The sequence below is a fragment of the Xenopus laevis genome, chromosome 1S, assembly GCF_017654675.1.
Source record: "Xenopus laevis strain J_2021 chromosome 1S, Xenopus_laevis_v10.1, whole genome shotgun sequence".
NCBI classification, from domain to species: domain Eukaryota; kingdom Metazoa; phylum Chordata; class Amphibia; order Anura; family Pipidae; genus Xenopus; species Xenopus laevis.
The window spans coordinates 47,092,688-47,120,012 of record NC_054372.1 but is presented as its reverse complement, the minus strand read 5'-3'; the positions used below and the strand labels follow the sequence as shown (position 1 = coordinate 47,120,012).

At 37.7% G+C, this 27,325-nt stretch overlaps 1 protein-coding gene across 2 annotated transcripts in view; it reads right to left on the bottom strand.

Annotated features, from left to right (window-relative positions):
• Positions 1 to 27,325, bottom strand: part of znf827.S (zinc finger protein 827 S homeolog) — a 123,840-nt gene that overhangs the window by 70,448 nt on the left and 26,067 nt on the right. For both annotated transcript variants that reach the window (XM_018243277.2, XM_041579556.1), the window contains exons 2-4: positions 15,702 to 16,712; positions 11,752 to 11,924; positions 7,792 to 8,245 (exon numbers count right to left, since the gene is read on the bottom strand). In XM_018243277.2, the coding sequence (XP_018098766.1) occupies positions 7,792 to 8,245; positions 11,752 to 11,924; positions 15,702 to 16,712 (1,638 nt within the window). The remainder of the gene's footprint in view (positions 1 to 7,791; positions 8,246 to 11,751; positions 11,925 to 15,701; positions 16,713 to 27,325) is intronic.

Sequence of the window (27,325 nt, the reverse complement as noted above, 5' to 3'; positions counted from 1 at the left end):
GGTAGTGAATAGGCCGGGATGAAGGACTGTTCGCACCAGGCCCTCCAAAGATTTTCACTGAAGGGGGGCCCAGCACTTTCATGGTACACTGCTGGTTTGAGAAACAGAAAATAAAACAACTGAAAGAAATGTACAACAATATAACCATAGACGTTGCATGTCCAAGAATGAGACACAGCTCAAAACACTGTCTAGTCTACATTAGGGTCAAAAATGGACAGAGAATTTTTTTACTAATAATTAACTCTAATGTACCTTGATCTTTGTATGGGAAATATTTTTGTGGGAGTCACTTGTATACAATATACATATTGTTTTAATTAGCATTAAAATGAGTTTATTGTGGTGCTAGAAATATGTACTAATAATGACTAAATGCTTCCATTACTCATTCTTGTCTAACCCTCCAAAAATACGAGCAGGTTTGTTTTTTTAAAATATATGATTGACCAATTATGACCTTGGTTATTTTCAGTTTTCACTTGCAAAACTGTAGCAAAAGTGTTGTTTTAAAGGTCTGTGAAACACAAGCCTTAATTTTTCTACTGCTGAACCAAATGCTTCTATCAACCTATTGCACTGGCTGGTTTTCATCAGGATGTAATTCCGCCCTTAGCTCCCATGAACCAGTTGTTAACAGAACCTTACAATTTAAACTCCCAAGTTTTCCAAACAATGGGCTAATGTATAGAGTATGTAAGAATGAGGCCTACAGTTCTGCAGCAAACACCAAATGATTAAAGGAGAACCAAAGAAGTAGGCTAGAAATGTTCTACATTATGTTTTGGGTTTCTGTACCAGCCCAAGACAACCACAGCCCTTTTGCAGTAAAAATCTGTGTCTCCAGATGCCCCAGTAGCTCACCATCTTCTTTTCTGCTGATTCACTGCACACTCACAATATACAGAACACATAGAATATATGGGGCACATTTATGATTGGTCGAATATCGAGGGTTAATTAACCCTCGATATTCAAACCTCGAAGTTAAATCCTTCGACTTCGAATATCGAAGTCGAAGGATTTACCGCAATTCGTTCCATCGAACGATCGAAAGAAAAATCGTTTGATCGAACGATTAAATCCTGCGAATCAAACAAACGATTAAATCTTTCGAATCAAACAATTCTATGGATTTTAATTCATCGATCGAACTATTTTCCTTCGATCCAAAATTGCTAGGAAAGCCTATGGGGACCTTCCCCATAGGTCAACATTGTACCTTGGTAGTTTTAAGATGGCAAAGTAGGTGGTCGAAGTTTTTTTTAAAGAGACAGTACTTTGACTACCGAAGTCGCAGTCGAAGGTCGAAGTAGCCAATTCAATGGTCGAAGTAGCCAAAAAAAATTAGAAATTCAAAGTATTTTTTATTCTAATCCTTCACTCGAGCTTAGTAAGTGTGCCCCTAAATGTCACAATATAAGGCTGATTAATAATTAATACAGATAATTACTACATAGCAGCACAGAAACCAGTACAACTAACATCAGAATTAAAAAATCGAATTCATTTTCTGCTTGATAATTTGAGACAACCCCCTAAGTTTAGCTTCTCAACAGCTGCTCAGAGCCCACTGAGCATGTGAGTATCACAGACATTTTCCAAGATGGTGACCCCCTGGGACAAGTTTGAAGTCCTGGATCATTGCTGCTATTGAGAAGCTGAAACTTTAGGCTGGTGCAATAAGTTCACTTTATAAAATATGACATTTTTAGCCATATTACTTTATAGGGTTTAGTTCTCCTTTAAAAGAAGCATCTAATCATACAGTCACTGCTTTTTCTATTACATTTTCTCCATAACTCTCTGTAAAAGTTGATCTTTATAACCACTGAGTCCCCTCCCCAGCCTGCACTCAAAGGTCAAAAGCACCATACTCTCCAAGGAACAAGGATCAAGGGATGGAAGAACTCTAAACCTTTCCAGGAAACAGGGGGAAGCATTAAAAACAACCTGAGAGAACAATATACTGTAATATTTTTGTCCCACAAGTCATTTAGCGATGACATTTAGTAAAATGCAACTTAAATTCTCCAGTAGCCAATTACCATCCGTTTAAGAGGGCATTCAGTCTCAGGAGACCTCCGATGGTATTTAATGCTCACCACAAGAACAAAGACTTTAACAGTCATATTGCCTTTTATTGTTGGCCAACCAAATTATTTATTTTGAACAAATGATAATGTATTTGTCATTATTTTTCATACTATTTTAAGCATTTAAAAAAAATACACATGCAAATTATACTATGAATCAAGCTGTATAAAATACAATGCGCAAGGGCACTTCTATCCTTTCCCCTTATACAATAAGAGAGCACAGCTTATTTAGTGCAAAGAACAGGTATTTTAATTTAACAGGTATTTTATTTAATTAACACACAAATGGGTGTAGATAAAACATAAATGCAAAATATCAATGTTATTGTTTATGGAGCGTGCTTCTGGCAAGAGATTTGACATTACATCTCAGGGAGTGTTGAAGAGTTGTCTAACTTTAAAGGGAATAATTAAAATATATATTTACAGGTATAGGATCCCTTATCCGGAAACCCGATATCCAGAAAGCTCCGAATTACGGAATGGTTGTCTCCCATAGACTCCATTTTATCCAAATAATCCATATTTTCAAAAATGATTTCCTTTTTCTCTGTAATAATTAAACAGTAACTTGTACTTGATCCCAACTAATATATAATAAATCCTTATTGGAAGCAAAACCAGCCTATTGGGTTCATTTAATGTTTCCGTGAATTTCTAGTAGACATAAGGCAAGTAGACCCAAATTACGGAAAGATCCGTTAACCGGAAAACCCCAGGTCCCGAGCATTCTGGATAACAGGTCCCATACCTGTATATACAATTTTCTTATAACTGGTATTTTGGTTTACTGTATAAAACTGCTGTCCAAAAAGATTAGTAACAAGCAAAAATGTCCACCCTCCTGGTTTATTTGGTAAACCTTTGTTACCAAAGGAAATACAGTACACACAAGTGATACAAATGGCATTGCTATAGTATTAGTACATCCAAAACAATAAATTATCATCCACCCAAAAATATTATCCCATCGGCCATTTATGCTTGCCCCTTATCCACTACTTAGGGTCCACAAGGAGGACAAACCAGCTGCCCTGCAACTTGCATTACTGTACTGACTGAAACTTTAAGGTTCTAAGGCTGATTTGCCCAGTACTATTACCTATAGAAAATAAATCAGCAATTAGATTTGATCAGACTGTTTTATATAAATAAAACAAGTTTTTGGTTGGCTGCTTTGGATTACTAACAAGAATATTCCCTATGCCAGTAAACCCACCAAATTAGGACACAAAGATTAATGTTTTTTTTAAACCAGCATAAAGCAGAATAATTTACACAGTTGATTTATTTATTAAATTCTGATGTTTTCTTCCACATTTCCTATGTGAATCTTATGCACAGCCTTTCATATGAGCAATGCAGCTGTTTCTAATATTATGCTGCTGTATGTGCAAGTTGATTACTGTTCTGCCTTTGTTAGATTTCTAGCTCATAATTTTAGCAAGCAGTACAAATGTAGTTGGTCAGAGGCTAAATGTGAGGAGAACCGGTTAGCATTATAGCTATACAATGATTTAGCACTAAGCAGAGAAGCCTAATATGTACAAATGCAGGCTTGCGGTTGGGAAGGCATATCAGTAATTCAGCGAGGTTTCAAAGAAAAGTTGCCCTTTGTCTCATGACAATCAAGTGGTTACAGCAGCTATCCAGTTATTACATTCTAAGGTGCACAATCTGGTGAGTAACCTTTCCATAAAGCTTTTCTTTAAATCTTTAACTGAATTCTTTTAGTCCAAAAGCAACACACAATGTATATCTTTTTTCAAGCCTTTTAGGGATATCATTAATTAGGCGAAAAATATGCCAGCATTCAAGTTAGTTTAAAGGAAAAAAGAAAATGGAACAAAGAACAGGTAAAATCTTGCTTTATTCACCTTCCAGATCTTGGGTTTATTTTCCCTGAATTGAGTCTTCTCTGTATCCCTGATGTGTTAGAATATTATCTGCAATGCAAATCAGTGGCACCCATTTTATCCAGCTAGACATATTACAGCAAATTTACTTAATCGCCAGGTGAAGTTGCCATCTGGCGAAGGGACATAACATCGTAAATTCACTAAGATGTGAATTTTACTGAACGTTACTTCTTGCGCCAGACTTGCCTTCGCCACCTCAGACCAGGCAAAGTGCAATAGAACTTTCTCAAAATTTCCCCAAAATTTTTTTCCCTTTTTTCAGGTGATAGGCTGCAAAAGAGCGTAATTTTTTTTTAGGGGTAACCGGTTCCCCCCTACATTTCCTAACATATGGCACTGTCACAGTTGGCACCATAAATTCAGAACCGATGCTAAGAACCCTGTTCTCGGCTCTTTCTTCCGCCTTTAACAGCCGCCTTTCACCTCGGGAGGAGCCCTTGGCTTATTGGATGCTGCCAGGTCTTATTAAGAGAGGTGCAAAGGGAGGGGTTCTGAACAAGGGGGCACAACTGTAGTACAGAGTCTTTTGGGCAGATGGTCACGGTACAAGGCGTAAACAGAATCATAGTCAGATCAGAGGCAGGCAGAGTACAAACGGAGTCAGGCAGGCAAGGGTCAAACCAGGAGATCAATCAGCAGGGATACAGAATAAGCGAAGTCGGATATCAGGCAGGGGTTAGGATACACATGTCAGAATCGTCAAAAAGCCAGGCAGGGGTCAAAACAAGAATCAGATCACAGAATTCAGAAGCTATAACAGCACAGAAACCACCAGGAATCTCACTAGGAGAAAACCTATAACTGGCAATGATTACGCCAGGAAGTTCCCTTTTAAATATTTGAATTTCGCGCCAATTTGCGCTGGCTTCATCACGCCAGCGCGCCTGCAATTCAAGCAGAGGTGCGCCACCCAGGCCCTAAGGATCCGGCGCCTGAGGCAGTGAGGACCGGCGCGGCAGGCGTCCCTGCCGTCCCCCCCACTAGACCACCATGGTATGTTATTACAGGCACATAAACTATACACTGGGCTCATGTGTAGAGCATTATAACAACTCTATTTTCTTTTATTAAGCTTCCCTGGGCTTGTGTAATGTATTTGCTGCAACATATATGTCCATTCAACTTTAACTTCCCGCCGTATGCAAATTAGCCAACACTAGCGCAACTTAGCTCTGCTTGCCGAATTAACGCTAGCACAACTTCGCCAGTGTTCGGTGTCCTGGACGCAACTTCTCATGTTAGTGAATTAGCATTGTCTGAGCGAATTTTCACCTGGGAAAGTGGTGCACTGCCTGCGAAATTCACTGCTTAGTAAATTTGCCCCATAGTTAATTGGGCAAATGGTAAGAAACCAGATGTTATAGAAACAGAATAAACAAAGGCCTGGAAGGTAATATGCACAAGTGAATATTGCAGATTGTGTTAAAGGCACCTAAACCCTGATTGATATTAATTCTCGAATCATTGCTATTAGGATGGAAACTGAATGATTAAAATAGAAAAGTCTGAGCCTTAAATATATGTATAAGCATGTATGGTTGTTTGATACCCAATCAATGTTCCTACATCTGTTAAACTAAAGGTTCAATTTCCTCTGAAAATCTAAAAGTCAAAGATCAGAAATTCTTGAAGTACTAAGATATGAGGCCAAAAGTGAATAAGTAGAGTTTAGTCCCAGTCCTTATCCCTATTACAGATTTACCTTTGTTAAAGACCACTCACATATCATAAGGCATAATGTAATTTTTACTATAATTTACAAAGGATACTAAATGTGACCTTTTCATAAAACATAAATTTGAAGGACTCATCCAGCCAAGTTTTCCTTTACTATAGAGATTTTTTTTATTGACCCCACTCTACTAAAGAACTGTATAGCTATCAATGTACATTGGATTTAAAACCATGTTTTGCTGTCTTGTTTTGTTTATGATGTCCGTTTACATACGTACTTTATCTATTGTGTCGGTAGCCAATTACAGGCATTGGATATTGTATTAGGGTTTATGTATGCAAGGTTGACTGTAAGTTACAGGAATTAATACAGGTATCGGACCTGTTATCCAGAATGCTCGAGACCTGGGGTTTTCCGGATAACGGATCTTTCCGTAATTTGGGTCTTCATGCCTTAAGTCTACTAGAAATTCATTTAAAGATTAAATAAACCCAATAGGCTGGTTTTACTTACAATAAGGATTAATTATATCTTAGTTGGGATCAAGTACAATATACTGTTTTATTATTACAGAGAAAAAGGAAATCATTTTAAGAAAATTTGGATTATTTGGATAAAATGGAGCCTATGGGAGACAGTTATTCCGTAATTCGGAGCTTTCTGGATATCGGGTTTCCGGATAAGGGATCCTATACCTGTACAAGGTAATTGATTCTTCTTATTTAAATGCCCCATACTTCTCTGAGAATGCTTAAAGGGATACTGTCATGGTAATAAAAAAACTTTTCAAAACACATTAGTTAAAAGTGCTGGTTCAGCAGAATTCTGCACTGAAATCCATTACTCAAAAGAGGAAATTGATTTTTTTTAGATTTAATTTTGAAATCTGACATGGGTCTAGACATATTGTCAGTTTCTCAGCTGCCCTCAGTCATGTAACTTGTGCTCTGATAAACTTCAGTCACTCTTTACTGCGGTACTGCAAGTTGGAGTGATATCAACCACCCTCCCCCCCCAGCAGCGTAACAACAGAACAATTGGAAGGCAACCAGATAGCAGCTCCCTAACACAAGATAGCAGCTGCCTGGTAGATCTAAGAACAACACTCCAGGTCCCACTGCGACACATTCAGTTACATTGAGTAGGAGAAACAACAGCCTACCAGAAAGCAGTTCCATCCTAAAGTGCTGGCTCTTTCTGAAAGCACATGACCAGGCAAAATTACCTGAGATGGCTGCCTACACACCAATATTACAAATAAAAAAAAAGTACACTTGCTGGTTTAGGAATTCAATTTTATATTGTAGAGTAAATTATTTGCAGTATAAACAGTGTAATAAATAGTAAGAAATAAAAACTGCACCATAAAAATCATGACAGAATCCCTTTCATATATTTATAAATATATAACTTGAAGATATTCTGTAGACAAACATCAACCCAAAATGTTCCCTTTAAATACTGATAACTATATGGTTTTGCAATAAACTATTACTGTAATCATAGATCACAGGACCTTCCAGGGATGTATCCATGTGACTTCAGATTATAGCTGAACCACAGCTCTGGGTCTATGAGTATAGAGAAATTGTATATTGACCCGCTCTTCTTAATAACTGATAAGTTATCAATGTACAAGGCTATGTTGTTATGCATGATAAAGGCAGGTACTTGATAAAAGGAAAAGCATAAGGTACAAGACCCAACTCACAGCACAGAGAGACCTTCTCTGTTGAAAATGTATACCAGGTATTGAACATTATCAGCATTGCTTTTATTCCTACTGATATATTTTCCTTCTGGATCAGTTACTACAATTAAAAGAAAAATATTGTTCTGTTGTCTTATAATGGCAGCCTCAAAAATTACAATGACTGTGTATGTATATTTTGATTTATTTAGCACTATTTATATACACGATTCCTTAGCTGAAAGGTGTTTCAAAGTTCATTCCAGGTAGTTGTAACTAAGATGTATAGGTTCTGTTATTATTATTCTGAACATATAACATTTAAACACCTATACACAGTAGCAGTGAACTAGCCATTCCATACTGCAGAAGAACACTGCGGTTATTAGCTATTAAAATGTTGCATACCTGATAACTTCATTAGAAAATCTGATGCCATCTTTACAGAGATGTCTTGACTGAAAAGGGATGAAGGGCAACCTACAAAATCCAAAGATTCTTTCATTGTTGCGCTACTGTTACTGTTAGGTCTGTCATTAAAAGGAATGACAGGGCAGCCATTGTCTTTAGGTTCCTCTTTAATAGGTAGTGCACTGACAGCTATAGAGTTCATCTGGTTTAAGGTCTCTGGAAGTAGCATTGCTTGTCCAGGTGAAGAATTCCCTTCCTCCTGGCTTGCCAAAGAATTTTTAAAAGGTGCTTGTTTAATGTCAGCTTCAATAGGCTCTTCTTTCACTTTGGCCTCTGCCCGCAGGAAGTGCTGGTGACAGCGCATATGAAGTTTCAGGCTGAAATGGCGGGATGAGGTGAAAGGGCAGAGTTGGCACTGAAAGGTTTCCCCTCGGTCCTGGTGCTGGTGGACCTGTAAAAATTTTAAAGATTTCAGAACTCAATCCTCTCTACAAATTGAAATGTATATAATGTATAAATAAGAGAAGCAATCAGTTACAGGAAGTGATATCAGGTGATTGAGTTTTCTTAAAATGAAATGCCTTATACTTCTCTGAGAATGCGTAATATATCTATAAAAATATAATCTGCAGAAATTCTGTAGACAAACATTATCAACCCAAACTATTCTCTTAAAATATTGTATTACTGAAAACTATATGGTTTCCAAGAAACTATTACTATAACAGGGCTTTCCAGGGACAAAACTTTTGGAGCACTAGTACATTAATCCAGTCCTGGTACCTATTGGACTTTGTGCACTTTTCCCCCTCCAATTTGTGCCTGTATGTTAGCCACCCACCCACTTAGACTGCAAGCTCTATGGGGCAGGGACCTCCTTCCCACTGTGTCTTTTACCACATAGCACTTCAACTATGTGTTCTTATATGAGCTCTGTGTACTGTGTATATTTATTGCGTACTTTTATATATTGTACTTTTACTTAAATTGTACTTTTATGCATTGTACAGATTCTTAACAGCACTTTACAAATAAAGTTATACAAACATACATATATATGATAAAGCAGTGATCGCCAACCAGTAGCTCGGGAGCAACATGTTGCTCTCCATCCCCTTGGATGTTGCTCCCAGTGGCCTGAAAGCAGGAGCTTATTTTTGAATTCCAGTTTTGGTTGTATAAAAACCAGGTTTACTGCCAAACAGAGCGTCCGTGTAGGTTGACAAATGGTCAATGACAGCACTTATTTGGCACCCCAAGAACATTTTTCATGCTTGTGTTGCTCTCAAACTCCTTTTACTTCTGAATGTTGCTTACGGGTTCAATAGGTTGGGGATCCCTGAGATAGAGACTTCAGATGATAGCCCAAACAAAGCTCTGGGTCTTCAAGGAGCAATGAGATAGATATATAAAGCTAGCCATTGCTTGCCTGCGCTAAAGCTCATTAGAACCATCCTATAGCTACTTAGTAACTAGTCTAACAAGAAATTATAATGATGATAAACTACAAACTGCTTCTCAAAGATATAGGGTAACAGACTAGCATGGAAAATAGAGAGCGCATGTTAAATTACAATGCACCAATGCTAATTGCATGAATATGGCCTGTTTCACAGGGTTGAGTACTTCTGCTCAGCTGTTTATCTTCATAATGGACAGAAATTCAATATTGATTTGGATACTGGTTGGGCTAATTGTGTTCTTTTTCGTAAACAATAATCTACACACTAGCTCTTGTATTAGATATAGGTCACATCATATATATATTATACATTTGCTAGTTATCTAGGAGGCTAATGGTATCTATTTTATTTAGCCAAAACTAAAATTCTGGCTTATATGTTATAGCAGAAGCCCAAAGCGCAAAGAATTTACAAAGGGCTATGGTAATTACAACCTGCAGGCATTAACCCCAGGGATTAGAAGCACCATTTTTTGGCTTTATTACTAAATCCTCCACATATAGACATAAGGTTTTAGCAACTTCTATCTTAAGTTAAATACCAATCAGTTCCTCTTTGGCCAGAGGGGTGTCAACTGCATTGAAGCCAGGAGCCTTATTCTCAAGTACTTAGTTAGATGCACTATATAGACAAAAGTATGTGGACACCTGCCTATACAATATCTCATACCAGAACCAAGGGAAAAACAATGAAGCTGGTCCTCTGTTCACTACTACAACATCTTTTACCCTCCACTCTTCTACAAAGGCCTTCCACTATATCTTGGAACATTGTTGGCGAGATTGGTTCCATTTATTCATTCGGGCATGGCTAAATAGAGTTGTTAAATGTGACACAGTAAAAGTAATCACAGACTGTGTGTTTTGTCATCTACATGTTATTCCTCATTGACCATCACGCCAGAAGAGAAAGTAATTGATATTTTTAAATAAAAGCTCCAGTTTGAAGTCTTTTTATGGATTTGATGAATGCCTACACTGCAATAACAAATTTATATATTAAATGGGGATAGTGTGGCTTTATCCTGCCCCTCCATATTGTTGCTGGATAAGTGTACCCAAGGACAGCTAGCTCAAAATCAATGCAATCCTTTTACATTATCACAACCAATGAACTTTAAAAGTAGAGACATGGACATTCCTTGTCACTAATCTGGAGGAAGGTAGTATGTCCATGAAATTAAACAAAGCTCATGATAATTCCTACCACCTGATGGACACAGAGTTTTGGCAGAGACAAGAGGCAAGACAGGGGTTTGCATATTTACCTGCTACTTAAGTTTTTTTAAAAATAGCACAGTATTTCTTAATAACAAAGCACAGAAGATGTTGCATGTTCATTAACTGATACATATGTTTCCATGTTAATTTGAAAGGAAGAGAAGAATCTTGGGTCCACAATGCAAAAAGAACACTATTCCTTTTCATGTGGAGTAAGGTGGTTGGGTGTGCCAGATACATCAAATAGCCCTGCTTCATCAGCACCTTTTCCTGCACATATCAAGGGAATGTTATATATGCGGGTAATCAAGAAATCCTACCTTGGAATACAAACAGTGTACTTATATTGGGGCAAATAGCATTTATAAGACCTGATGAAGGAGCCTCTAAAATTGAACCCTGTTTAGATGTCAAGTTCTGCACTAATGACGTGAAATATATTTCTGCATTCTACCCTGAAAGTCAAGCAGACTGGCCTATACCAAGTGGATTGCACAACCATAATTATGGCATATCATGGGTGGATCCAGATATAATAAAGAGGCAAACATTCCTACCAAAGCCACTTAAAGAGAGAGATTCATCCATCAGGGGAAATAAGGAGATCTAAGACAATAGTCATGTGTGCCCAGCTAAGAATCCTACCATGCACATAACCCTATATAAATCTGCCTGGTAAAAAAATATGTATAAAGGCTGGAGTGACTGGATGTCTAACATAATAGCCAGAACACTATTTCCTGCTTTTCAGATCTCTAACTCTGAGTTAGTCAGTTACTTTAAGGTGGGCCACATGGGACATGACTGTTCAGTGAGTTTGCAATTGATCCTCAGCATTCAGCTCAGATTCAAAACCAAACAGTTATGATCCATGTGCCCCTCCCTCGAATCACTGATTGGTTACTGCCTGGTAACCAATCAGTGGAAACCAAGAGAGCCGCAGTATTGTTTGGGCTATTGTGTTACACATCCAGTCACGCCAGCCTTTATACATTTTTGGCTAACTATATTAGAAACATTAATTCTTAATAGAAGCGCTGAATTGATGAATTATAACTATATTAGAAACATTTTTTATGTTGCTCAGCCTATTTATTTACCCAGTTTTTATTTTTCTACTGAACAATTCCTTTAACACTGCATAACCAAGAAGGCACAACTGGAAAAGATAGCGTTCATCCTAGCTAGTAAAGGCAATGCAGGTGTTCAGCCTTCTCTTCATGGATATTCAAATGTAAGATTTTTGCCTCAGCTCTTGATGGCACTGTGCTTACCTTCATGTGAGATTTAAGATTGTCCTTGCGAGCACAACGAAATGGACATAGTGGACACTGATGACTTTTTAAACCTGTGTGAATCACCATGTGCCTTTTCCAGTAACTTTTCCTTTTTATTACCAATCCACAAATAGGACACTGGAATGGTTTCCCGACTTCTTCTTCTGGAGCTTCACAAATGTAATAAAAATAGATGCAAAAATGCACAATTATACGTTAGATCAATTATGCCTTAAACAGATACAAAACTACATTATATGATAAAAAAATACCAATATCTACTAAGTGTTCATTTCAAATTTCAGGAATGGCCAGCAGGGTTGTATTTCTGTCCAGTACCACCCTAGTCACCAGACCTCTGTCTGACAACAACCCCATTGTGCTTTCACCATTAACAAGTGAAAGAGGTACTGTGCGCAGGCGGGGGGTGCATTTTTTAATAGATAGGCACTCGTGCGCTACCCCTTAACGGTATTGTCTTACAGGTGCCTACAAATATATAAATATGGCCCTGATAGCCAATCATAATTTCAATATGCTGCCCTCCAGCTTCTGTTCATCTGTTCAGTCACTGTGAAAGTTGTAGGCATCGCAGCAATGTATTCAGATTCCGGAGCCAGCCGAGGCCCCAAACCTAATCGTGCCCCCTCACTTTACAGAGGTGAAGTCAAACACACGGCTGCAAATGTATTAAATTAAATAGGCACATAGGCACCCAAAAGGTGCAGGCCAAGGCACAGGTCCTCGGGTTATTATCAATAAATATGGCCCTGAGAACCAGCATTGCCATTTTTTAAAAACCTGCCTTAATTTAATCTTATTAACCAAAGGTAACAACCAGTGAGAAATTTATTTTGAACAGTCTACAAATTAAAAAACAAAAGCAAAGAGCTGACTGGTTGTCAATAGCAACTGCACTTGTGCTAATTTGTTGCTATGTTAGCAAGAGAAGTGGAGAAACGTGGTTAATAATAAATATGTCTCTATGCCCACTGTTTTGTCACAGGCTTTTAATGGAGAACTAAACCACCCTCCAAAAGAGAATCCCCATCTAATAGCCCACATTCAACCCCCTCCCTGCATAGTCTACTATTTTAAAAAGTGTTTCAGAAAGTCAGACAGACCTCCCCATGCAAAGTATCAAAGTGGAGCTCAAGGGGCGACATCTTCTGTATCTTTGGATCCTCTTTTTCCCTTTGGTTATTTACGAGCTTTCCGGCACATGTGCAGGAGACGCTTATAGCAAACAGCTCCACTGCACATGAGTGCTTTAGCAAGCATATCCAAAGATACCCAAGATGGTGCCTGTGACCTCCAATGCGCTACTCTGCATTGGGAGGTCTGTCTGACTTTCTGAAACACTTTTTAAAATAGTGGACTATGCAGGGAGGAAGCAGGGAAGGGGGTGAATGGGGGCTATTAGATGGGGACTCTCTTTAGGAGGAGGTTTAGTTCTCCTTTAAGTGTCTCTGTAATTGTACATATCTCTGCACATGTGGCTCTCCGATATTTCACAGCCTTTTTAAAGACTTAAAAGTGGCTTTAGGCAGAGTTACCTTTTACACTTGCATTGCCAAAATATAAAAGCACTTTTAGCCCTAAAAAATAAAATATATTTAAAAAGCACACACACAAATCCAACAAAATAATAATAAATAAATTACCTTACCCAAGCATCTTTTTTACGTAACTTCATATACTTTCTCAGTTATAAAACATTTAAATCAAATACTACTTCTTATATTAATGTGGTCAATAAAGTCAGTATGTGCATAATGGTGCTTACGTTGTACATCTGGGGACCTGTCATCTACAAAAATATTCCAAATCGTATTTTATCACATTAGTCAAACAAAATTAACTTTATTTACACTGTAGAAATTATTTTAATCTTGTTTCCTGCGCTAGGACTTCATAATTACAGCAAGCAGGCAGGAGCCATTTTGTGGACACTGTTATTAAGGCAAGCCTTCCATCATCTCAAAATCTTGTTTGTGCACCAGAATGAAAGGCCTGATGTCCATTCCCATACACTGTTTATATACACAATTAAATGGTAAAAGGAACAGGGGAATATAAGGAGAGCAGTTACATCTAGGAATTGCTGAATGGAAAGTGAAAGTAATTGCCTGCCCTACCTCAATGCCTAAGGTATAGAGGCGGGGCAGACAATATTTGATTGACAGCTGAGATTTTTAAATGAGTTTTAAACAGCTATGAATGCTTTAATAAATAATAGCATTTGGATTTCATGTTTAATTTGAAAAGGACTTTTATTATACAGCTTTTAATGTCTGGGTGACAGGTCCACTTTAAGAATAAATAACATTGTACCCAGATTTGCAAGCAATACATATTCAGCGGGGTACCCTTATTATGGACACATTAAATTGTAATGAATACTTCACACAACAGAAACATGTTGCATGTAACATTTGCTGCCTGGACAGTGTTTTATCAATGCTGGCCAGTATTGGAAGAAGAACTGTAAAATCTGGGTAAACATAAAATAGGCCCTACTGATGGTGCCCCTGGATAGATCCTTCTGCAGCTAATCATGCAAACTTTTATAATTCTAACTGTATGAGACTGGTTCAAATGAAGGGTGGGTGAACTGGGGCAAAGTTCTGTCTATGTTTATAATATTGAAAAAGTAATGCCTGCCACCCTCCCTATAATAAATTTTAGTATCTATATAATAGTTCTGCACCTACCCCCCCCCAAATGTGCTGCTTTGAGGCTACTCAGCCTTTTAGATAGTTCTCCTGAAGCCCACATACTGAAAGCTCGGAGATCAGGTTCAGTATTCCATAACTACACTGTTAGCACACAGTTCCTTGAACACAACACAAATATATATATATATATATCCCAAATATGCCCGGGTACCAGCAAACGTGTAATGACATATCTGCAGGAATACCGACACTCACGGGACTCTTCTAAAGCTTAACAAATGTGATAATTTATTGGAGACTCAACGTTTCGATCCCCCACAGTTTCGATCCCCCGTCAGGAGAATACAGACAAAGTCTGACGAAGATCCCTGTGGGGGAGCGAAACGTTGAGTCTCCAATAAAGTATCACATTTGTTAAGCTTCAGAAGAGTCCCGTGAGTGTCGCTATTCCTGCAGATAGATAGATATATATATATATATATATATATATATATATATATATATATATATATATTAGGTTTAAAAAACACAGAAAAACGGATACAGGTGTGGGATCTATTATCAAAATTGCTTGGGACCTGGGGTTTTCTAGATTAGGGATCACCTCACTTTAAGTCTACTAAAAATCATTTAAACCTTTAATAAACCTAATAGGACTGTTCTGCCTCCAATAAGGATTACTTATATAATAGCTAGGATACACAAAGTACTGTTTTATTATTACAGAGAAAAAGGAAATACATTTTCAAATGTGAGATTACCTTCCAATAAAGGGTTGCCTGATAACAGATCCCATAGCTGTATATGAATCATAACTTTTGCTTCTGTGACAGACCTAATTAGTGTTCTCAGGGAGCATATACAGTAGGAACCGTCAATTTTGAGCAATTCACCTTTCATGTACCAAACTGTTTATGTATACAGGATTTTCTTCACCAGAAAACCCCTCTCACCCTACATGTGTGTATGCAGTGATGGGAACAGATGGTGCCTCTCAATGTGCACATGGGATGGATTTTGACCACAAAATTCTCAAGTGTGCAAGGTTGTAGAAGTTGAATCTTTGTTTTCTCCAGCACAGAAGGTATAGTATTAGACTTTGTAGACATGGTGCTGATTTTTTTAAACTGTAAATTGAATTAACAGATTAATGCAAAACGTTCTACGGTATTTTCGGTGCCTGATATTAAAGACTGATTAAATCCATCATTGTGGCCATTGCAATTTGAGAGTTATATAAGAATAATGTTTATTAGTATTTATTTGTACCTTGGTTTCCAGGTTTTAAAGGCCTTCCTTTAGGTGATGGGAGTAACAACATTTCCAACGACTGTGTTGACGTTACCTTTTCTTGATTTTCTTCAGGCAGGGGTAAAGGATCTTCTGATATGAGGGGCTTTTTTGACTCAGCAAGTATACTGCCAGCAGCACGAGCAGCAACTTCCTTAAGCAAGGCAGCAGAAGAGGTCATGGAAGCCAAAGAAAGGAATGGACCAGCTGGAGAATGACGCTCCTGACCTGTTGCCATGCCCCTTTCACTAACTTTCTTTGATAATGCTGCTAAAGTGGAGCTAGCGGACTGAGAACTAAATGGAGTAAACGATTCAAACTTTAGACTTTCACCAGTCCTTGACTGTGACTGATCCTGAAGAACGGCATTAGCAGCAGCTTTAAGTTTTAGGATAGCAGAGTCAGGTGACAGGCCACATGTGTTATTTGAATTTTGTAGCCATTTGTCCTGACTCCATATACACCTGTTGGTTGAAACTCCTCCATACTGCTCACTGTGCTCCTGCTTTTCGGCAAGCTTTCTTGCAAGGGCACTAAGCTGCTTTGCATGGTGAGAAGAGGGAGAAAACTGGAGGTTTGTAGAAGTATTAAGTGAAGAGTCATCTCTGCCATTTGTAGCAGCTTCTGTTACAAGCTGTACTGAGCCAGCCTCAAGGAGACGTCTCAGATTACTGCTTAATGGCTTGAGTGTGCCAATTTGGTCATCCTCATCCATGGAGGATGCAGATGTTGACATGAGCTCCTTACACTGTGAGGCATCCTTAAAAATTTCACTTTCCAGAATTCCCAAATCAGTGCTTAAACTTGGAGTTGCACTTCCAAGGGATGTATCGGGAGAAGTGGGGGATTCTTGTCCTCTGTCATCATATGATAGTTTATAATTCTCTTGAATATCTCCAAAGGAAGCTTCTGATGGGGTCCCTGAATTTGTTCCAAACCAGTTTTCTTCCTCACTTGCTTCTCCTTCCACCTCGTCTTGTCGAGGACCATCTGTAAGGAGCATACAGAGAAATAGTGTTTTTCATAAAGCAATTTTGTACAGTCATTTTTGTTTAAAGTGTTGAGTTGATATAGGATAAGAAATCTATGAACATACAACACAGCATTTGGTCTACTGAGTATCTGCAATGAATCAATTGTGTTGCTTTAGAATTTAAAAGACTAACCAAAGGAACAGATCATCAGGCAGTTGCTTATGTCTACTTGAGGTGAATTATAGTTAATAAACTTACCAGCTAATTAGATAAAAGATATATTACAATGAATTAGCAGAATCCCAAGTTAAAAGCTTGAAATAATTACAGAGCTTGACATTTTTCCTCAGGTTTTCAGAATAAACATTTAATGGCTTGAATGCCCAGAAGGCAATTTTATCTGTGCTATTCAAGAGCTCTAATGAGTGCCCTGGTCAATTTACAAAATGTGATGGTGATTCTCAAAGCGATTAAACTTTGAGAAGTTTTATTCCCTAAAATGCTTATTGGTCCATTGGTATAATTCACGAGGTGTGCTATTATCATCATATTCCAGTATTACTATATTGCTGTTATGGTGCAGAATAGCTTATATTTTATATTGCTGTAGTTAATAAGCACATTGAAATTGTCTCCAAAGTCTTAGTTAAAGTAGAATGGCTTTTATCAGCTTTAATCCAATGGTACATGTTTGTTTTTGATTGTCTCTATCATCTAACAGAGAATTGTGGTGATGATAATGCCCTTTCCTGCAGGCAGCTGTTTCTTTATCTGGTGAATGGGAAACATGCTGCCCTATTTTATACTGCTTTCCAATTACACAACTTTATCTCAGGAACCCAGACTGAACGGGTTGAAGTGGTATCTGTTTACAAATTCAGAGTTCAGTTACATACTGTTTTTCAGAATGTGGAGTGGCTGCCACCAGGAAAAGCAGTTCTCCCCAAAAAGATAGTATAATTACAATCCCTTTGTATATGCATGTTGCGTTATTACAGGAAATATACATTACTGGCCAGCCTGTCATTTAATGGAAAAACATCACAATTTAAGAGTGTCAATACCTGATCAAATTTTTTTAAGGGCTTCTCTAGCTTCTATAAGTTTTTCTTACTGCACTTACAGATTATGGGGCAAATTCACTAAGATGCGAAGTTGTGCCAGGCGCAACTTCGCCGCACTTCGCCAGGCGTAGTTTCGCCAGCGCTCCGCAAATTCACTAAAATCCGAAGTTGCGCTCAGGGGTAGCGCAAGGTTGCGAAGTTGCGCTAGCGTTGATTCGCTATATAAAGCGAAGTTGCGCTAGCGAAGGCTAATTTGCATACGGCGCGAAATTCAAATTTCAATGGAGGAATACGTATCAGCACTACAAATACCTAGAAAACCTTCAAATCAGCAAATAAAAATTTTATTTTGCCCTACACATGTGCCCACTGTCTAGGTAAGTTGCCATGAGTCAGGAAATGTAGGGGGGAAGGAGGGGAGCCCCAAAATTTTTTTCGATCTTTTTCAGCCTATCACCCATCATGTAGAAAACACGCCAGCGTTTTTTGGGACTTAGAAAAAAAATTGACTTTTTTTGAAACAATCCCTATCTACTCTATTGCGCTTCGCCAGGTCTGAGGTGGCGAAGGAAGTCTAGCGTAAAAGGTAGCGTTTAGTACACTGCGCAAGTTAGTGAATTTGCGTAGGGTGCGAAGTAACACTAGCGAAACTACGCCAGCGTTCGTTAGTGAATTTGCGCAGTAACGAAAATGACAAACGCTAGCGAATTAACGCTAACGTTCGGCGCTTAGTGAATTTACCCCTATGTGTTCTACTAAACTACCCACAGCCTTTTGGAATAACCCATGATTTTATAATTTTTTTGTCATTCAGATAATCTTCATGAAATTTAGCATGCGTCTTGGCCTTGCTGCCAAAGGGGACAATGTCGGATGCCATAGGAGTGTGACAATATGAAAGTGGCTAGTTATAGCAAAAGGCACAACTAGTAGAGATTCTATCAGAAATAAACAAAATATTGAAAACAAAAATGCTATAAGGATACAAGGTATTGTGTTTTTCTCCTTCACATGAGCAAAAAGGTCAAAACTGCAAATGAAAGGGCAACTTGTCTGTATTTATTTTTTATTTATTAAGAGGCCACATACAATATCTCAGGTGTGAAAAATGTATAACTTAATATTCTCTATCCTACATATTAACCTAAGACGAGATACTTATTACAGCCCTTCTAGGCGCTGCCCTTGAGGGAGTATACAAACGGATGCTTATCAGTTTATTTCTACCTGCACGACAAGTGATAGCTAAGTCTTGGAAATCACCCTTTATTAACTTTGAACTAGTGAAGGCTAAAATAGATTGGATTTTCTGCAATGATAAGATTAAATAAAGATTTAAGGGTACTCTGCCTTGACATCTACTTACTTTTTGACAAAGGTCTTGACACAACATCAAGCATTATACCCATAGAAGCTTTTGGTGTATTTGAATAAACAGTGAAACAGTGATGGGCGAATTTTTTCGGCAAGCATGGATTTGCAGCGAATTTGCTGCGTATGTTTTCGTGAAATGGCAGTGAAAAATTTTGCAGCAACACTTCATGCATCAAAATTGGCACACGTATCAAAAATTTCCCTGCGAACCTTGTCGTGCATCAAAATTGGTACATGTATCAAAATTGTCACGCAACAAAATTTCTTGGACGGCCAATGACTTTAATGCATTTGGACAAAAGAGTCACAAGTAGAAAAATTTACATTTGTGTCAAAATTATTTTGACGCCCATTGACCTCAATGTGTTTTGAGATTTTTCCGGAGTTTTGTGAATTTTTTCGGAGAAGCGAAACGGGACAGATTCGCCCATCACGACAGCAGCTGTGTGTCCATAGCCTTAGGCTTAATACCTACAACTGGTTTGTTGACTGGAAATATTTGCTTGTAAGTCTCACCACTGTGACAAGAATATATGGATACATTTGAAGTAATAATAACGTATTCAACATGAAAACACAAAAACATGGCTGTTCAATACACGGTGTGCATTTTACAACCATTTCAGTGGATTTTCTTGCCAGAAGACTTTCCGATATTACTAAAATGATTTTAATTTGTTGTTCTGGCAGTGTCACTGAAAGATGGAAAATAAAATACATGCTCATCTCTCAAGATAGGGAATGTTGCAGAAAACTAAAATCCTTTATTTACAGAAAAAAATATTGGTCAGATGTGTCTCTTCATGGGATTGCATGGCCTGGTCTCAGATTTCTTAAGGGGTCAGTATACTTTTTGTATCTATATAATAATATCATATATTTTAATTAATATATATTAATATAATCTATCCCACTAACGCATGGTATACCCAACCAACTTCATAAAACATTTTGACAAATAAATGTGATCCATCAATCTGTGGTAGTAAACATCTGACTAAATTGTGCCTTAACATGTTCAGGGGCACCAGCAGAGAAGCTCCTTCACCAAAGCTGAAGCAAAGACAGTTGCCCATATATATGCCCATATTTTTATATATATATATATTATAAATATATATATATATATATATATATATATATATATATATATATATATATATATATATATATATATAAACATATCACCTTTCTTCCTCAGCTGTTTTAATATTATTTATTTAAAGGGGAAGTAAAGTCTAAAATAGAATAAGGCAAAAATTATGTATTTTGTATACTAAACATAAACATGAACTTACTGCACCAGAAGCCCGATTATATAAATGATTTATGCTTTCAAAGTTGGCTACAGGGGGCCACCATCTTGTAACTTTGTTAAACATCTTTGCAAGACCAAGACTGTGCACATGTTCAGTGTGGTCTGGGCTGCTGTTTATTGATCATCATAAATTATCAAAACAGCACAAGTCAAATAATATCTTGCAGAAGCCTATACTGAACTGGGTCCTGTGTTGTCATGTAATCTAATGTGGATTTTATAGTTTTTGTATTGTTTAATACAAACTTTCTCCAACTCTGCAGAACCAGTGGCTGCAGCAAAATAATCCTCCAAATAGAATCCCAGTTTATCTGTTTAAATCTGACTCCATGATCTTTGTCCCTGCTGCTGGAGTTGGAAACAGTAAAGGGGATGTAAAGGCAAAAATAAAATCCAATACAAATCTCTACACAGTTGCCGACTGCTCTACAGGGAAAAAAACAAAGCTGCTGGAGTTCTGCATGGCTGGGAAGTAAGGCGGGGGCTCCCCCTGCTGTTCATAAGTATGATTGTTTCCCTGCAGAGCTGTTAGGGACCATCTGACAATTCCTATCCACAGCAGTAAATGAAGGGAGAATTTCACTGCATACAGTCAGGTTTCTTATAAAAACAGTACACATTTTTTAATTGATGTATACTGGAGATAGGTTTCTTTTTCATTAAAGAAAGTAAAAATGGGATTTTATTTTTTTGACTTTACATGCCCTTTAACAAGGCTGCTTTTTTTTGCATGTTAAACTAAGGCCTTGACCCTTTAAAGATGAGCACCATTGTTAAGTTATTTTCTAATATAACGTGAAACTGCTGATTTGAGAATGCTGGATGAAGAAAGTGGAAGTGAGATATAAAATGCGATAAATCCTGGTGTGACATTTCTAAGGCAGTGAACACCAAGAAACAGTAATTAGATGTTGCTTTTCACTGTATAATAATAATACTGTATAATAATTTAGCATTGGCCAGCAAAAACACAGGACGGCAGTTTAACTTGTTAGTTAGATAAAAAACAGTCACTAGTATTAAAAAATATTTAGCCACGAGAAAACAGTAAAGGGGAACTATAGCAAAAATGAACATTTAATATAAGCGTCATTATAATATCAAAATATAAGAAACTTCCTGAATACAATCAATTAAATGTTCTGTACCATTTCTGAAATAATTATGTTTATTTTCACTATCCCTCTCTCCGCATCTGTTTCTCTTCATTCTGTCTTCATGCAGCACTTGGGTGTCAGATAATCATTGACAGTTAGATCCAATATATCTTATAGGGGGGGCTTCCTTTCCTAGAGGATATACAGTATTAGAGATCACTTAAATAACTGATTCCAGTACAAACAAAATCTAACAAAATAACTGCCTTTTGCCCAAATTCTGCATGTAGAGAGACAGGATTTCTGGTGATTTTAATAGAGTGAGCTCTAATACATCTAGGCAAAACTAGCCTCCCTATAAGATATATTGAATCTAACTGTCCATAATTATCTGACACCCAACTCCTGCATGAAGACAGAATGAGGAGAAACAGATGCTGAGAGAGGAACAGTGAAGATGAACTTGATTATTTCAGAAACAGTACAGAATTTCTAACTGATTGTATTTAGAAAGTTTCTTATTTGAGTTTGCTGAAGCTTATAATTACATTTTCATTTTCGCAATAGTTCCCTTCAAAAAGGAACTTGGCTCACAGATATTTGACTGCTGCAGTCTGACTATAAACCTATATGAGTGTTTCCCCACTCAACATTTTATAGCATAAACAAAGTTCTCCAAGATGCATTATACCTTTTAAAACAGGGGTGTCCAAACTTTTTGCAATGAGGGCCAGATTTGGTGAGGTGAAAATGTGTGGGGGCCAACCATCCAACCTGACATTCTTTGAACCATTAACATCATTTAACTCATTTAAACAAGGAATCGCATAGCCATAATATTTGGGCACATTAGTGAAATGATCTGCCACTTGATCTATACTGCTGTCTGTGTACTGAAGGTGTTAGGCAATAGACACATACTGGCATGTAGTTTACTGTACTGGCAAGTCAGTACGTCTATTGATACCTTTAGCCCTAAAGAAGTATGTAAAGCGGTGCATCACAATGTGCCAGTACATGTCTATTGCTAACTTCTTCAGCAGACAGGCAGCAGTATAGACCAAGTGGCAGATCATTTCACTAATGTGCCCAAATATTACTGCTAGGCGATTCCTGATTGCATTGTGCTGGCGGGCCGCTTTATTATTAATTTCATGATGGAGGCTGAGGGCCAGTGTAAATTTGAAGACGGGCCCATTTGGCCCTGGGCTGCACTTTGGACATGCCTGTTTTAAAACATTCATATTTGTTGTAACAATTCAGGTCCAAAAATTATTTCATATATAACTGAGTAAATCCAAGGGGAGGTGTTTCACTTTGTTATCAAGGGAAACAGTACTCTTACAGATCCATCCATGAATACTTCTCATGGACCGATGCAACATTTGATTTGCAATGAGGTGCCCTCAATGTAAATTCCACCTTTGTGGAAGAAAGTTTGTAACGGCCTAAAATACCTCCCCAATTTAGCAGGCACTGAATTGTTCAGTATGCCTTGTCAGTCTGCAAGAATATTTGAGTGCGTGTGTCACATATTTATCTGCATATTGGATTTAATGGTGCATGGAAATAAGCTCAGAATTCTACATTATAAAGTCTAGTAAAGGCTTCAACATCCCTCTCTGCTCTATTACCCCTTTGTTATAGGCCAGCATTGTGAAGATCAGAGCCTTTTCCCACTTAAGTTCATACCCGCAGGTCCCCAGATGCTACTTTTATACCGAACATCAGATTCTTGGTACCTGCCAAGCATACATTTTAATTCCTTACAATGCTATGTGCTCCCCACACAACACCGTTTATAATTTTCCACTCTGACGAGCTTGCAGTTAAACCAGCACACTTTTTCATCAATTCATTTCTAATGCAAAAGCACATTTTTCCATCTCTACGGCTGTCAGTGCAAATGCACTGTATTTTTACAGGCGAAATACTATACTGTTGCTGATGGGTTCTGTGAAATCACTACATGTCAAGAGATTGGAGCACACTATACTTTGATTAAACCTTCCCACCAGATCAGAACACATCTAGCTGCTCTTTTGTTCTAAGCTCTTAGTGATATAAAGGGAAGAAAATGGGAGGATAAAGAGAAAGGGTTTTTTCTCCTGTTACCCAGACAGCAGCCAAATATGCACTTCAAAAGACTGTTTAGGTTAACAAGAAAAGCGAAGTATCACCACTTTATAGCTGCATTTACAGATAAAACTACACTTTTTTTTTTTTTTAAATATGTCATTATGAAGACATCAGACCAATCAAAAACTCACTGTTATAAGCTGCATGGCAGTAGTATATCTTTGTTCTTTTTCACTGCTTTTTTTATTGGGGCATACAGTATGTCATTTAACCTTTCCACAAAGGCAAGATTGGTTGCTCCTTGTTTAAATTAGAATTGCAATTCATGCCCATGTCGACATCGAGTTCATGTACTTTAAAATTGTTTTTTTAAAGTTTCTTAAAACTCACTTTTTCTATATTGCAATCATATCTTTTGAGGTTCTACCAATTGTATTGTTAAAAAGAAAGAAATGTATTGATCATAGTTAAAATCCAAAACAACATGCCAAAGACATATTATGGGCTGCCCGCTCTACGCGTTTCGAGGCTTCCCACCACTTCATCAGAAGCTACTGACACCCATCCTCCTTAAATCAAGGGAAAAGAATCCAACCCCACCCTTAAAACCATTATTAACCCTATATAAGGGATCGTCGACCCATCCCATTAGAAAATAGAGCAAGCTACATTGTCTAAATGAACAATAAAAAATTACATACATGATACATAAGTAGCAAAACAGCTCCCAAGATATACTGTATACCTTCAGATACATGTAGCATGTATTTAAATTAAACATGAAATTTGGAATCCTACAGAGAAACAATACTAATAAACAAAAAATCCAAATAAAGAAAAGAAAAATGGGAAGGAAAAATAATATACAAGCAGGTGATTCTAGCCACGCACATCAATCATCTGTCTATTCCGATGGCAGGTTTTTAAAAAAAACATTCCCTATTCATGCCTCCATAAACTTCCATAGTTTTTAAGTGATAAATCCAACAAGCTTCGCTCATCAATTATTTTCGATCTCGACCACCGTTCCTTATAACAAATTTTAGTTCATCAATAATTTGGAACTGTATCCTCATGACCCCCTCGTGTTTATCCTGCACCTGCTTCACTACAGCTGATCTAGAATCCTTCCTTCTGAGAGATGAGACATTTTCCAAAATGCGTGTTCCCACTTTCCTAACTGTTTTACCCACATATTGAGAACCACAGAAGCATGTCACTAGGCACACAACCCCTTTAGAAATACAACTGAAATATTTTTTGATCTCATATGCTCTCCCCATGTTGGTAGCTGTAAACTCCTTGGATGTTTTAAGGTAGCTATAAGACTTACACCTCGACCTGTCACATCTATAGTTGCCTTTAACTCTTAGCCAAGAGCCATGGCCATCTGAACTCTTGGAACTATAGAGGCTCTTGGGTACCAATGATTCTAAATTCATATTTTTCTTAAACACGAAGGAAGGTTGTGTATCCAAAACTTTAGCTAATAAGGGGACCTGCATCAATACTCCCCAGTATTTTCTAATACTATCTTGAATCGACCCTTGCCATAAGTTTGACACGAAGGAAGGTTGTGTATCCAAAACTTTAGCTAATAAGGGGACCTGCATCAATACTCCCCAGTATTTTCTAATACTATCTTGAATCGACCCTTGCCATAAGTTTGACACGAAGGAAGGTTGTGTATCCAAAACTTTAGCTAATAAGGGGACCTGCATCAATACTCCCCAGTATTTTCTAATACTATCTTGAATCGACCCTTGCCATAAGTTTGACATCCTTCATATGGACAATTATTTATTGGTCCATTGTCTGCCTGTGCTGGACATGATTTGTTCCATTACCCACCACTCTTATTATATCATCAACTAAATTTACTTTGTCAGTTATATCTCCAATGGACCTGTTACAAAGTACATGGCTTTATTTGTCAAGTCCATGCCCCTAGCATTAAGGTGGCCATACACGGGCAGATAAAGCTGCCGATATCGGTCGTTTAGACCAATTTGACAGCTTATCTGCCCGTGTACGGGGCCTTCCGACGGGTCTTCCCGACCGATATCTGGCCACGATATCGATCGGGAAGGTTTGATTTTTAACCGACCGACCCGTCGGAGCCCCTTGGCCTTACATTCGAATTACCCCCGAAAAAAATCGGCACCAATCCGGGTTTCTGCCAGCGAGCACCATGAATCAATCATCGTCTTTACCCTTCCAATTTCCTGGGGCAGGAAGAGGATCACTTCCTGTTGATCGCCCGGAGTGTCAGGTAAGTAAATATAATCACTTAGGGGTGCCTAACTTTTGGCACCCCCAAGTATGAAAAGACTTCCCTTCTCCTATAAACGTTAAAGAAACTCAATAGGATTGTTCTGCAATCAATATGGCTTTATACAGCTTAGTTACCATGAAGTACAATATACTATTTTATTACTGCGGAAAAAAGAGAGAGAGCGAGAGAGAGAGAAAGAGAGAGAGAGAGAGAGAGAGAGAGAGAGAGTGTGTGTGTGTAGCATCCCCTTTCTTCAGAATTTTCTGGATATCAGGTTTCTGGATTAGAGATTCCATACCTGTACTAATTCACTTAAAGTGATGTTAACCTTTCTTAAGGTCACTATCATTTTAAATCAGTAAAGCTGAGCTTCTAAACTGTAAATTATGCATGCGCAGTCATGAAGATCTCCCGGTATGGGAGAATTGTTTTCATGAAGACTTCATTATACACTGTACCATTGCAAGAGATATACCTATTTAATTGTAATTAATAATAATCATTAATAATTATAATTTTTTATTAATTATTATTAATTTGTAGTTTACAGGACTTGTTTTCTCACACAGGCAACTTCTGGCGACTATGGAAAACGCATCGCCCCGTGTGCATTAGCGCAGGTGACTTTTCATTATAGCCTCTGGGGAAAAACGCTGAGGCAGTTCAGAAGCTCAGAAGACGAGGCGATTAGTCGCCAGGTGACAAAATCTCCCCGAATCTCCTTGTGTGAACTAACCCTTAAAGTGCATTTTGACTGTGTTCAATGCTTTCAAGAGATCTACATATGTTTAGAAAATGATTCAGCCTATTGTACATTTCTTTTGGGATGATTAAGGCATGACACCTTTAAAATTGCTTTGGTAATATAACAAATAATCTAAAAATGTTTCATTTTAAAGACCAACTCAAGTATCTCACAGTTACGGTGCAGGTGCATAAAAGGATAGACTACCAGTTTTGTTAGGGAGGTACACATATCCACCAGGCTACTGAAAAAAAGAGACAAAATGATGTGCTGAGCTATGAATCAATCTTGAGATTACACTTGCTGACTAAGATGTGAAAGTCATATTAAATGTACACCTCTTTCATAAGCATCCAGCCGTACAAAACATGAATCAGTTGGCACTATAAATTACATTTTTACTATTCCCCAAAAAGCTCAGATTTAAATTGGCACAATTGTCAGGTTTTGATGAGAAGCATCATTATTAACAAATAATTTTTTATATACATTATATAATAAATATACATAATAAATACATTTTTAATGAAGGTAAACAGTGTTAAAAACAGAGTAATGTAAACAAACAAATTGCCTCTGTGCTTCTATTTTCATACCACAACACAATTTACAACTCTCCTACCTATGTATTTTAAAAGTACTGTAGATTTGTTACTTCTGCTTTTGTTCCTTAATCT